At 40.6% G+C, this 13,053-nt stretch overlaps 1 protein-coding gene across 1 annotated transcript; it reads right to left on the bottom strand.

Annotated features, from left to right (window-relative positions):
- Nucleotides 1–3,230: 3,230 nt before the first annotated feature.
- IL7 (interleukin 7) lies at nucleotides 3,231–12,956 on the bottom strand. Its single transcript, XM_034067088.1, has 5 exons — nucleotides 12,947–12,956; nucleotides 10,206–10,348; nucleotides 6,436–6,519; nucleotides 5,534–5,686; nucleotides 3,231–3,383 (listed from the first exon to the last, which is right to left on the bottom strand). The coding sequence occupies exons 1-5, from the start codon at nucleotides 12,954–12,956 to the stop codon at nucleotides 3,231–3,233; spliced, it is 543 nt and encodes a 180-aa protein (XP_033922979.1).
- Between the last annotated feature and the right edge of the window lie 97 nt (nucleotides 12,957–13,053).

Below are 13,053 nucleotides of genomic sequence, written 5' to 3'. Positions count from 1 at the left end.
TCTGCATGTATAAAGTTAACCGTATCTCTTCTTTTTATCAACTTTTTTTTTTTAATAAGGCTGTAAGGTATAATATATAATACATAACCTAAGCTTGATCTGGGCTTTTTCTTCTCTATGAGGTTAGAGCACTGATTTCTTAATATGATTAAGCAGGAAAAATGCAGAAGTTACATTTTTTTCCATAAAATTCACTTGTGTGAGCAGAAGTCATAGTAAAGGGTTGGGTTCCTGATTTTGTGGTTTTTTTGCTAAATACAGATGAGTAGAGATCAACTCCTTTTTTCTTTCCTCATTTTAGGGGAAAGTTCCTCCTACTGGGCTCTTCTGTTTATTTCACCACACCCTCTTCAGAGGAAGGCAGATACATTTCCATTCATGAAATTTAGTTATATGCCAAGAGTCTGCAGAATCTTTTGTCACCTCTGTGTTTCCATGATATTCTACATACTGGTTTCCTCTTTATTCTAGTTCACCAGGAACCATTCCAATTAAATGGCAGGAGGGGAAAAAAAACCCAAGGAAGCAAACAAAAAAACCCAACCCAACAAAAACCTAAGGAGCTACTGTATTAAACCTGTCATACAGCAAACATCTCTTCAGCATAAACCTGAAAATATGGAACTGGAAGGAAACATATAATAAGCCAGAAGAGGTTTACTTCTGCATTTTTAGCTGAAGAACTGCAGTGACCTTCCTTAACCTGGCTTCCCAGCCACCAGAAATTCTTCCTTCTCTTGCTTGCAGGGGTTAAGTCACCCCTTTTTGCCTTCTCATAATCCCTTGCAACAGCTTTTTACTTATTTAAAACCCTAAGTTTTTTCCCTTGGCACCTTCCCATAAAATCCATGTATTTCTAAATCATTAATCTGGCCTACTCATATTCCTTATTTACTGTGGCCAAATAAATAAATACAAAAATGACAGTGCCAGAGAGGTAGGCACACTGCTGATACCTGATGCAAGGTTTTCATCACTTCATCCATTCCTGCAGAGCAGTTTATTGTTGTTAGATCTGTAGTCTCAGGAGAGACCAGAGAAGGTTTTCAAATGGAAGAAACAAATCAAAAAGCACAAGCCACTGCACTTAGCATTTAGTCTTTGCATGTAGGTGGTGACTCAGATAATTTGGCAACAAGGATTAGGCAGGCAAGATATGCATTAAGAGAATCAGAAAAAAATAGTTTCATAATCTGTCAATTTAAATTCCTGCTCTCAATGTAACTTTGGTCTTTTTCCCAGGATAGGCTTGAAACTGATTTGATTCAAGATCTAAGTTGTGGGCTGCTGCTCAAGTCATTTAAGATTACTGGATTTACAGTTTTTTAATAGCTAATCCTGTGTCTGTGTGTTTTTCTTTCGATTCCCATTGACCTTTTCTTGCCAAGTGGTTATTAGGAAATTCATCTTGGCTTTTGACTGTTCCTAACTTTAAAAAAAATAAAAACCCCAAACCCCCAGAAATTTAATCCTCAGTCTCCTGAGGGCTTCTTTCAGTAGAAATGATTTCTAGAGAAGTCCTTTACAGTTGTGGTTACATTCTCCTATCTGCAGTATGATATTGGGAAATCTGTTTCCCTTTCCTATTGCATAAGAGTTATGGGTGGGGTTTGGGTTGGTTTTTTTCGATGTTTGGAATTGAAGTTGTAATCTCTTACATCAACAGCTGAAGAGAGTACATGGAAGTCTCAATCACAGTTATACAAAGATCCTACTCCTGCCTGAAGCCTCTTCACCATTAATACATGGGGGGCTGAAGTGAGAGTATTCCAGGAAAGCATAACAGTATGTTCACTTTGCTTTTAACCTCTTCCCTCGCCATTAGCAGTAGGGCACACTGGGTTTCATGTTTTCAGTACAGTGATCTTATGCCAGTCAAGGGAGATGTACATGGTTCTTTGAAGCACATCCCACCATTTTTCAAGCCTTTTATTTGAATACCACACATTTTTCAGAGCAGTTCTGTTGAAAAGTGATTTTCACCAGATAAAACAACCTTATTCTGAACCAGGGAACAACAGGCTGACTTAACTAAAGATTTCCAGAAGTATTTAGTCCAAGGTAGATACCCGGTATGGAAATGTCTACTGAAATTGGCCAGGTAACAAGCAAGTAAGAAGTGGGTATTTTATCATGGAAAGTACCAAGCAGCTGGAGGTTATATTACCAGCTGTGCTTTTAATGTGAAAAAAAGATAAAAAAAGACTAATGACACCAAAACAACAGCCCAGTTCCATAGAAGAAAATATTTTATTACCCAAGGAGTTATAATATCAAAGTAAGAAACTGCAAAAGAGTTATAAACAACTATAAAAATACTTCTATTCATCCAAAATTAAATATGAACACTTCATTAGTTAAATGCCAATATATTATTCTCTGACAATATTCACACATTTTAAGTCATGTATGTCTAACATGTTGAACACGTTATATAAAATAATTGCATATAAGAAATCACAATCTGAAGGTCAGACATTCTAGCTCCTCCTGCAGCTAACTCCAGGATAACCAAATACACAAGAATAGTGTTGCTTCCAGTTAGCTGAACAAACTTACATTCCCGATTCTCCTTTTTCACCTTCTGTAGGTCTCGCTGTCTTGCCGCTACTCACAGCCAGTAGAAGTATGCTACATCTCTCAAAAATCAGTACCCTTCCTAAGTTTTTCATAAAATTAACCTTTTACTTATTTTTCCAAACTTAAATCAGTTTGCAGACCTATTAGATATCCACACTGAAAACATTACTGCATCAGCAGAACAGATCCCAGATCAGCTGCTTGTTTGGTAAATTGCTCTTTTTGGTCCTTGATGTGTTTAATGTAGATAGTTAGAAAACAGCTACTTTTCCATACCATTTCCTTCACCTGAAGCTTCTAAGATGGTTTTATAAATTGCAGTAGACGCTTAAGTATATTGCTTTTATATGACAGTATTATAAACTGACTCAAAAGATCAGAAAATTCAGAGGAGCTTTTGAAGGTGGGACGCAGCTTTCTGCCAAGTTCTTTGTTTCAAATGCTGGTCTTTTATTTCCACTTGGGCTTCAGCAGCTTGGTTTAGCCATTTCTGTTTATTCCTTCTCCGGGAACAAGGTACAGTAGCTTTCCCTCAGAATTCTGGCATAAAGTGTTCATGTAAGCAAGCAGAGTTACTTAAGGAACGCATATAAAATGCGAAGACACCAAGTAATGCCACTTTGGAAGGAAAGATCAAGATCCACCTGGAATCATCTGGAAATTATTTTTTCAAATTTATTCCAGCAGGATCGAAGGCTAGATATGTTTTCCTTCAGTTCACATAATTCTTGGTTACATTTCTTTTTGCACTGTTCACCTGTTTCTGTATCTTCATTATTATGCATATTTACCTGCATGCAAACCTGAAAAAGAATAGCTTGTATTGTTAATTGAGAAGTCCTTATTCTTTTCATACAGACATCTTTTAAACCAAACTGATTCCATTACATCTCAATAAATAATGGAGGTACCTTACACAGTAGTTAAGTCGGAAAGCTGGGCTACTTACGGAATGTGCCTTGGCAGTACACAGGCTGCATCACTCTGATGTTCCCCCTCTGAGCACAACCCTGCTGCTGCCCTACTGAACTGGGAAAATGTGGCTTTGACAGATATGCAGAGCTGAATACGGAACTGATATGGACAAATATGGAGAGCTGAAATCAGTGTGAGCAACTAAGAACATGTGTCCTGTCAGTGGTTTAAAACTGATCATCATTTGAAGGACTGGAAAACTAAAGCAAATTAAACTGTGAGCCAAACTTTGAAAGATATGACTACAGGTGTGGTACCTTGAGACTGGCAGAACAAGGCAGACCTGTTCACAGGGGTCTGTGCTATGGCCCAGTATTCAGGATCTTGCCCAGAGAGAAGATGACTGTGGCTCTTGTCCATATTCAATGACTGTTCATTATTTGTAATAGATTATTTTAACAGGTCTTTAAATGAAACCAGGCATCCACAAGGTTAGGCATGAGTTTCAAAGGTGACAACCCTTTGCCTTCTATGACTTAACTAGGGTAATTTTTATGGTAAGGCAAATGTTGGACTCACCGCAGGTGGCTAAACAAAATGTAGACGCCAACATTACTTTGAAGATCTGGTCCTGGACTATAACAGTTTCTCCATTTCCAAGAGAAAAGAAAGGGTCAAATGCAGCCATTAATCCAACTATTTAAGCCAGTCATAAAGAATTATATCCCTTGCTACTGTGGAGAGGCTTTTTGACGTTGGTCAATATTTTTGTGTTCAACAGGTAACTGTGAGCCACACTTCAAAGAATGCTCCTCCACTCTGTAGGTCACTAGATTTGAGTGACACATCAAAGAGCAGAGTCTGCCAATGATCAAAAATCCAAACATTTTTACATCCAACTGTTCCCATTGAATTTGAGATATTTTTCTTAAAATAAAGATCAAAGGTATTATGGGAGTGAAAGAAATTCCCACTAATTGTTTGATGAAACAAAGCAAATCAAACATTCACCTTATGGTAAAACCCCAATGAGAAGTAACAAAGTATAATTTTATACACTAGAGAACTTAAAAGTCCTTCTTCGCACAAGTGTGGTCTTTGTCTTCTAGTGGAAAATTAACTCGGGTATTTCAGCACTGAACCATGGTATGTATCTTCATTCTGGACCTCCAGATCATTATCTCAAGTCTTTGCACTGGGCTTAATGTCTATTACAAGATAAATGCTACACAGAGCAAAATTTATCATAGAAACATAGAATCATAGAATAGTTTGGGTTGGAAAGGACCTTATGATCATCTAGTTCCAACCCCCTGCCATGGGCAGGGACACCTCACACTAAACCATATCACCCAAGGCTTCGTCCAACCTGGCCTTGAACACTGCCTGGGATAGAGCATTCACAACTTCCTTCAGCAAACCATTCCAATGCCTCACCACCCTTACAGTAAAGAATTTCTTCCATACAACCAGTCTAAACTTACCCTGTATAAGTTTTAACCCGTTACCCCTTGTCCTATCACTACAGTCCCTAATGAAGAGTCCCTCACCAGCATTCCTATAGCCTCCCTTCAGATACTGGAAGGCTGCTATGAGGTCTCCACGCAGCCTTCTCTTCTCCAGGCTGAACAGCACCAACTTTCTCAGCCTTTCTTCATATGGGAGGTGCTCCAGTCCCCTGATCATCCTCGTGGCCTTCCTCTAGACTTGTTCCAACAGTTCCATGTCCTTTTTATACGTTGAGGACACCAGAACTGCACACAATACTCCAAGTGAGGTCTCACAAGAGCAGAGCAGAGGGGCAGGATCACCTCCTTCACCCTGCTGGTCACGCTCCTTTTGATGCAGCTCAGAATACGGTTGGCTTTCTGGGCTGCGAGCGCACACTGAAGCCGGCTCATGTTCATTTTCTCATCATGCGTGTAACGTGTTCATGATAGCTGTACCTTTGAGAGGTAGGTGTGATAGCCTGTGTTGAAGAACTCTAATGAGTAAGTCACATGCTTACAGTAAACTGCAGGTTCTCACTACCACTTACCTTTTCTTTTTTGTGTCTTTCACATTTGCACTGTAGAACTTGTAATGTTCCACATGAGACTAATGCTGCTCTCCATCTAAAGTCTTTGCTAATTTTTTGCTTATGAAAGAATCTGAGCATGTTGCATGCCATACTCTGTAGTGCTTCTATTTCCTGTAAAAAGAGCAAGAGAAATGTGTCCTGAAAAGTCTGTGCACCTTTAATTCTTTATAATGTTGATCTATCTTTTCTAAAAAAGCTTCATTAGTTGCCATTACTTTATTTTGCTTTCATAGTGCCAATCTTTTCCAATAAAACACATAAGTAATCTGGCCTACCTGACATCTCTTCCTAATATTTAAAGTATCAATTTGTAGTAGTAATAATAATAGCATAAGGAAATCAGCCGATGCAGTTCAGAAAGCACTGAATTACTTTTAGAGTCAGTCCTGTTATCAAGTCATGATAAAATCTGCAGCAAGAGCTGCCAATTGTGCTTTCTGTCATTTAAGATCTGCCCAAACAATTACTAGTAAGGCTTTCAGATCTGAAGTGAAAAGCTTAGCTAATATGAACTTCTGTAGAAAAATGAAAACAGATGAGAAAATTTTATGTTTACTTCCATTGGCAAAATAAAACAAGGAAATAAGATTTCTGACCTATTTTGGATTAAAAATATAAAATAATCTTTACAGTAAGAAAAAAAGAGCATTTATTTGATATGGAATTTGTCATATTTTGATTTGTAAAGTATCATTTTACTTGACAAATTTTATGATTCCAAATTCAAAAAATATCATGATTTGATTATTAAGAGGTAGCATTACTCTCTATCACAATGTAGTTTAAGGGACTGGACTGTACAAAGAACCCACTTGAGTTTGTACAGTCTAAAGTAAATTTTGAGAAGTTTTAAATTTTACCTGAGTATCATTGCAGAAAAACACTTTGGTAATTTCATGTTTTCTCTTGCAGCACCTGTCACGATACTCTGCAGACATATTTACCTGTAAAATATTATATATGTTTAAACATGGGAGTACTTTTAATCAAGTAAGCCAAGTTTCTCACTAAGAGCTGGTGATGTTAACACTAAATTGTCCTGCAGCATCTCCTCAGGGGTCAGCATACAACTCTGAGCTTTTCCTTTGCAAGCAGGCAAAGAAAACCCTAATTCAGCCCCAATTTCTGCAGGTATTAACTGATTCATACAGAATCACAGAATGGTTGAAGAGGAAGGACTTCTGGAGATCATCTGGTCCAACTCCCCTGCTCAAACAGGGTCACCAAAAGCCAGTTGCTGGAACCATAACCAGATGGCTTTGAAATATCTCCAGGGATGCAGACTCTGCTACATCTCTGGGCAACTTGCACCAGTGCTCAGTCACCCTCACAGTGAAAAAGTGTTTCCTGATGTTCAGAGGGAGCCTCCTGTGTTTCACTGTGTGTCCATTGCCTCTGGTCCTATCACTGGGTATCACTGAGAAAAGCCCAGCTCTGTCCTCTTTACCCCCTCCCTGCATGGATTTATAGATAAATCCCAAGTCTTCTCTTCTCCAGGCTGAACGGTCCAGCTCTCTCAGCTTTTCTTTATCGGACAGATGCTCCAGTCCCTTAATCATCTCTGTTGCCCTTTGCTGGACTCTCACCAGTAGTTCTGTATTTCTCTCATACTGAGGAGTACAGAATTGGAGCAAATTTATTCATTTTAAACCTCAACATTCTATCAAATTACTTGATTCTTTGGAATTTTAAAACATACAAGAATATTTAAATATTACACAGACATCAAATACAGTATTTGTCAATGTTTGTCTCAATAAATCCATGCCCCAGGCATCTAAACAGATTGTAGCATGCACTTGGCATATGCACTAACAGTATCACTTGTTGCCTTTTTGTGACCACAGTCTTTTATCAACAGTTTATTCTCTGTGGTTTTTTTCTTCTACTTTCACACTTGTCATCAAGATGACATCAAGATAACAGCTGAACTCAACAAAATTCCTTTGTTTTCTTCAGCCTGTATCTAGATAGCCTAATGCAACCAGAAGGGTTGTTTTAAACAAGCAGCTCATGACAATATTGTGTTAGATCTCCTCACTTAGACATGCATTAGGCACACATTAAACGGTTTAGTTCTAAAAGTTTTTCTGCAGATTTTTTAGGTAATGTTGTCTGCATTTCAGAAATTCACCCCAGAAGAACAGAACTTCATTCTTGAAGTGCTTTCAAAACCAAGAATTAAGGGAGTCAAATACTCAATGAAAAAAAAAAAATGGGAGATAATGCACATCTCTGCTTGTACCACAACAGAATGAAGGTTTGTTGCAGTCACACAGCACTGAGATTTATTAACAATCAAATAAATAAATAAATAAATAATCACCCTAAACCCTATATACCTGTGGCTTCATTTGCTCACTGCTAAGGGATTTACTCATTCTCACTGACTCCCTCAGAATATCTTTAACTTAACACACAGTAACCATTTCTTAAGGAAGTTTATTGGCTGTTACTAAAGCAAACAAAGGGAAATCCTGGCCTCAGAAAAGACATTAGTGAAAATCAAATCAACTTATAGAGGTCAAGTATATAACCCATTAGTTATCTCCATAGCTGTCTCCAAATATCAGGCTGAGAGGCTGAAGGTTCCTGAGTTTGGCTCTGCGATTGCAGCAAAGTGTCTGGTGAGCAGGTCTACCACTCAAACAACGCTGTTCATATCTGCTGCTAAGTTATAGTGACAAGACTATAAACTGCTTTTACAGAGAAGAGGAATGAATCTCTCTTAAACTGAGAAAAAATAAAGACAGGAAAATCAAGAAACTGGAACAGTAGGTGCTTGTGCATGCCTGTTCTATGAAGTAAAATCTTCAGAGCTCATTACATTCCCATTACCTTTGACACACATCAATTAATTACAGTTTAGTTAGTTAATTAGTTATTTAGATAACAATTTTAGTTCTCATACAGTCTCCTAAAAACTCTATCTCCTAAAAATCTCACCTGGAATATTGTGTTCAGTTTTGGTCCCTGTATACAAAAAAAGATGTGGACAGGCTGGAGAGGATCCAGAGAAGGGCCGCAGAATGGTCAAAGAACTGGAAAGCCTGCCATGTGAGGAAAGGCTGAGAGAGCTAGGCTTGTTCAGCTTCGAGGAAAAATGGCTCAGGGAAGATATTACTACCATGTTCCAGTACTTAAAGGGTGGCTACAAAGATGGAGATTCCCTTTCTACAAGGAGTCACATGGAAAAGAGGAGGAGTACTGGGCACAAGTTATTCCTGAGGAGATTCTGACTTGAACACAGGAAAATTTTTCACAATGAGATCAACCATTGGAATCATCTCCCCAGGGACATGGTGGATTCCTCAACACTGGTCACTTTTAAGACTTGCCTGGACAGGATGCTGGAGCATCTAGTCTAGGTCATGCTTTGCCTAGAAGGGCTGGACCTGATGATTTTTGAGATCACCACCAACCTGGTGTTCTGTGATTTATTACAATTAAAAATAGATAATGAAAAGATGTCTGGAAGAATGACATAGCTCCATTCAAATCCTTGATGGCACCCTGGGGCACTGAGTACATCAAGCTTTATCCTGCAATTGGGCAGCCTTTGTCAGAAATAAGATAACAAACTAAAGAGGATACTTATCTTTTCTAATACAGCCATGAATATTTTCCCCAACTTTGGTGCCTTGTTCAGGATAAGATCATTTATCGATGGAGATGTACAGTTCTTATTTCATAATCTCAACAAACACAAAGTGATCAGAATGTTTTTGGAGATTAAATGATCATTCCCTGTCCCTAAAGGTATTTTGCTTCCAGATGAAGAGCTGATGTGTTTTGGTAGAGAAAGGTTGGAAACCACTGGCATAATGTTCTGGAGGATGGTGGTGTATCTTAAGTGTGAAGAAATACAACAGCTCCTGATTTCTCCTTTGGAAAAGCACCGTGTATCACTTGTATTTCATGCAAATAGATCTTGATTTAGGACTGCAAGAGAATGGTGAGTTCTTGCTTAAGCGACTAATGGTAGAAAAATCCCATTTTCATAGAATGTGCCTCTGCTAATCTAGCTATGGAACGTGCTTTCTCCCATGAAAGTATTCTTGACAGGTAATTTAATTGTTAATAATTCATGATGAAGAGTTGGAAGGTAGGTTTTGGGCATGGATTGATAAACTGTTATGATACTGTTTTCAAAGCTATAATAAATGTGGCTGATTGAACATGATCCATTAATAGAGAAAATACAAATCAACTTTTATGTTTGCATGAATTTTGTGCCTCTGTGCATTTGTATTCAATGGGCACTATAAAACTTCAGTCAAGCAGTCTACAATTAGTAGAACAAAATACAGCTTGTGTAATGCTTTCTCCTTTTGATAAGAAGTAAACAGAGATTACTTCAGAAAAGAGTACTTTAAAATGTAATAGACTATTCATGGCCAAATGGTACATGTGTCTAACTAGATGATGCACAGGCACAAATACCTGTATCACAGTATTTGTGCATGCAGACAGGCAGCATCGTCATGCCCACCAGCATTCCACAATGTGATAATGTGTGATCTGAAACTAGTCTTTTATTGTATGTTAACATTAGAGCTTTTTTTTATTATTATTTGCTAGCATCTAAAAATACCCAACATTTTTTGAAAGCCCAAGAGCTATTACCTACCAGCTCATGGATGTCATGGCTTAGTATATTCTCATACTTCACACGGATTTCAGTTGTTCTATTTCCCATTGCACAACTAGATGAATTCACTGGAGACAGAACAAGGAGCAGTGGCAGAACCCGAAAGATAGATCTAAAAAAGGCTGGATTACAACAAGAGCAGTTCAGTACATATTAAATGACATAGAGTGCATTCTGTATTAACAAATGAGTTGTATAATCCATCAAAATAGTTCAAAAGGGATCTCTGTGCAACCAAATTACTTGAACCTTGAGAGGAGGATTCAGCTCCAGATTAAGACACTATTTGTGTGTCTAAACTCCCTCATATTCAAGGATGATTTAGCCAGCATGGTTAAGAGCCTTACTGCTATTGAGGTGACCAGCTACTTGCTGTCTACTTGGGTTGAATTCGTCTTTAGGCTTCACTGCAAGTGCTGATGGTGTCTCTCCTTTGACCATAATTGGATAATAGCTACCTAGCACACACGTGGACAAAGTAAATCTTAGATAAGTATAGACATTCACTCAGTGAGAACAGCTGCTTACGGAGTAACTGGAGTTGCAGCCAGAAAACGCAAAAGGGATGCCATGACTCCAGTTGCTACCTTCCTTCCTCTCTGGGAAGGTACCACCAGTCCAGCACTCAGAAATAGGCATCTCTGGACTTGGGCATCACTAGTAAATCCCAACCTCAGAGAGAAACCTTGAGTAACTAAGAAGAAAGCAATGAAACTTGACCACAATCTTTATTGATTGAGCAATGTGGCAGAGGTGCACAGTCCCTCACAGCCTAGCCCAGCTGGCTCCCACCACACACTGCTGCTTCAAAGCAGAATCTTTACTGCCTTTCCTGATTACAAAAGCCTTTTTTTTCTCCCTACTATATCACTTGTGAGCATGATGGGATGTACACCTCTGTCCTAGAAACTGGACTGGAAAATTTGTACTCATACCAGCTGAGTTCCAAAATTATTCTTCTGGCAAGCTGCCAGCCACATGGGAAATTCAATGGCCCAAATTTTCACACCTTTTCATATACTGATCAGCCAGGGTCTATTAATATCTCAAAAAATCTATCCTGAAGGAGCTAAATGGATCCTAACTAGATCCTACATGTAATAAACATGAAAGCTAGGTAAGGCAAATTTACGATCACCTTCAAGCTCCAAGAGCCTGACTTCCATAGAGCTTTACCTTTGTAAATCTCCATGCTAACTATATCTGTGCTGAGCAAATTATCAATTTGCAGGACTGAGATTTCATATTTTAGAAGAAGTTTACAAAAAAACCTCAAGAACTCAATTACAGGACAACATTTTCCTGATATACTGTTGTACCTCATGATCTCAGTGCAAAAACAAAGAACAGCAGTGCTTGTTTCTAAAGAACAGCGATATAGGCAACAATTTGGACCTGCTGTTTGAAAAACACTCTTTAAAAGACACAAATAACAATTTTCTAAATTTAAATCAATCTCACAGACTCCATCACTTCAAACTGGGTCTGCCCAGCGACAAGTGGAGCGACAGGTGAAAACTGCAAAGTCGCTTCTGTTCATTTTTGCTTTCTCTGTACTGTACAGATGGTGAAACTTTTTTAAATGAGGAAAATACAGAATGAAAGCAGGTAATTCTGAAAGAGGTGTTGTACACTCCTTTAATTTCCTTGACCCACTGCAGGATCACGATGAAACCTATTCCTAAACGAGTCCTCTGGAACCCATTAGATGAGTGTCATAAAAAGTACCAGGAGCTTTCAACTGAAAATTGAAAGGAATTTTCTCAAAGCTGGATATCGTCAAAAGAAGTGGCATTGACAGTGCTCCGTACAACCAGCACTCCAAAAGAAAGAACGAGCATATTACTGGTAATACCCAGTCCCTTCGGTAAACTCCTGAAAACCCGTAAACCGTATCTGGAAACCCCCAAAGCTCTCCCAGAAGATCCAGTTACAGTCAGTATTCCAGTATTTCCAAATAGAAGAAAGCCCCTTTGGAGGTTTTGATTAACCCCCCCCCCCCCCCACCTCCCGTGCAGGGAGCCTGAAGGAGCGCTCCAGACGCACCCGAGGCGCGCTCCCTGCCGCCGCCAGTTGCGGGTCGCTTCCACCCCGCTCCGAACCAGCTGCTCCTGCCGCCCTGCCCCGCTGCGCTGCGCCGCGCTCCGCAGTCCGCGGTTAACACCCAGCTGTCCTCCCTCCGCCCCGCTGAACCCGTGTGAAGGTGTCGCTCCAGCCAGGGGAGGACACACGGCTCCTCTGGCCCCAGGCCGACGCATGCCCGGCGCTGCGCGGTACCTCAGCCGGGCGCACAGGTGGCTGCGGTGAGCAGCGCGGCACGGAAAAAAGCAGTGCTTCTGCTCCGCTCGTCTGTCCTACAGTGTCCCGCTGCCTCCGCCACTCCCAGGTCCCGCTTCCCGCAGCGGGCGGGATGGGAACCGGGCAGTTTTACTTTCATTCTAAGTGGAAAACGAAAAAGAAAAAAAAAGCAAAACTGGGAATTTCCACTGCCGTCACCGCGGGTTTAAAAGGGCACCAGGAGGCAACTCGCCGGCACAGCAGGAGAGGCGGCAGGGTCGTCAGCTTGGAGACGGTAAGGAGACGGCGCGGCCGGAGGCGCGGAGCGGCGCGGCGGAGCCTTGCCCAGCCCGGGCGCAGGTACAACAGGCGCCCCGCGACTATGCCTGCTGCCCGCGGAGCGGCGCGGTGGGGCGCGATGCGGTGCGGTGCGCGCTCCTTACCATGGAACATGATCCGCGGGGGGGGTGCCAGGGAGCTGCGCCGGCGGCTCCGCGGTCATGGTGGCGGCACCGCCTCGCCCATGGTGCCTGCGGCCCGCGGGGCAAAG

Source organism: Melopsittacus undulatus, chromosome 1, assembly GCF_012275295.1.
Source record: "Melopsittacus undulatus isolate bMelUnd1 chromosome 1, bMelUnd1.mat.Z, whole genome shotgun sequence".
Taxonomy (NCBI): domain Eukaryota; kingdom Metazoa; phylum Chordata; class Aves; order Psittaciformes; family Psittaculidae; genus Melopsittacus; species Melopsittacus undulatus.
The sequence above is the reverse complement of the archived record's forward strand: the minus strand, read 5'-3'. Positions and strand labels throughout refer to the sequence as shown.

Bases quoted from the DNA above. Each gene is read 5' to 3' on its own strand.
- IL7 (XM_034067088.1), bottom strand. The intron at 6,520-10,205 runs GTAGGTAATAGC...AATATTTTACAG, and splicing joins GCCATGACATCCATGAGCTG to GTAAATATGTCTGCAGAGTA. The intron at 3,384-5,533 runs GTAAGTGGTAGT...ATTCTTTTTCAG, and splicing joins AAAGACACAAAAAAGAAAAG to GTTTGCATGCAGGTAAATAT.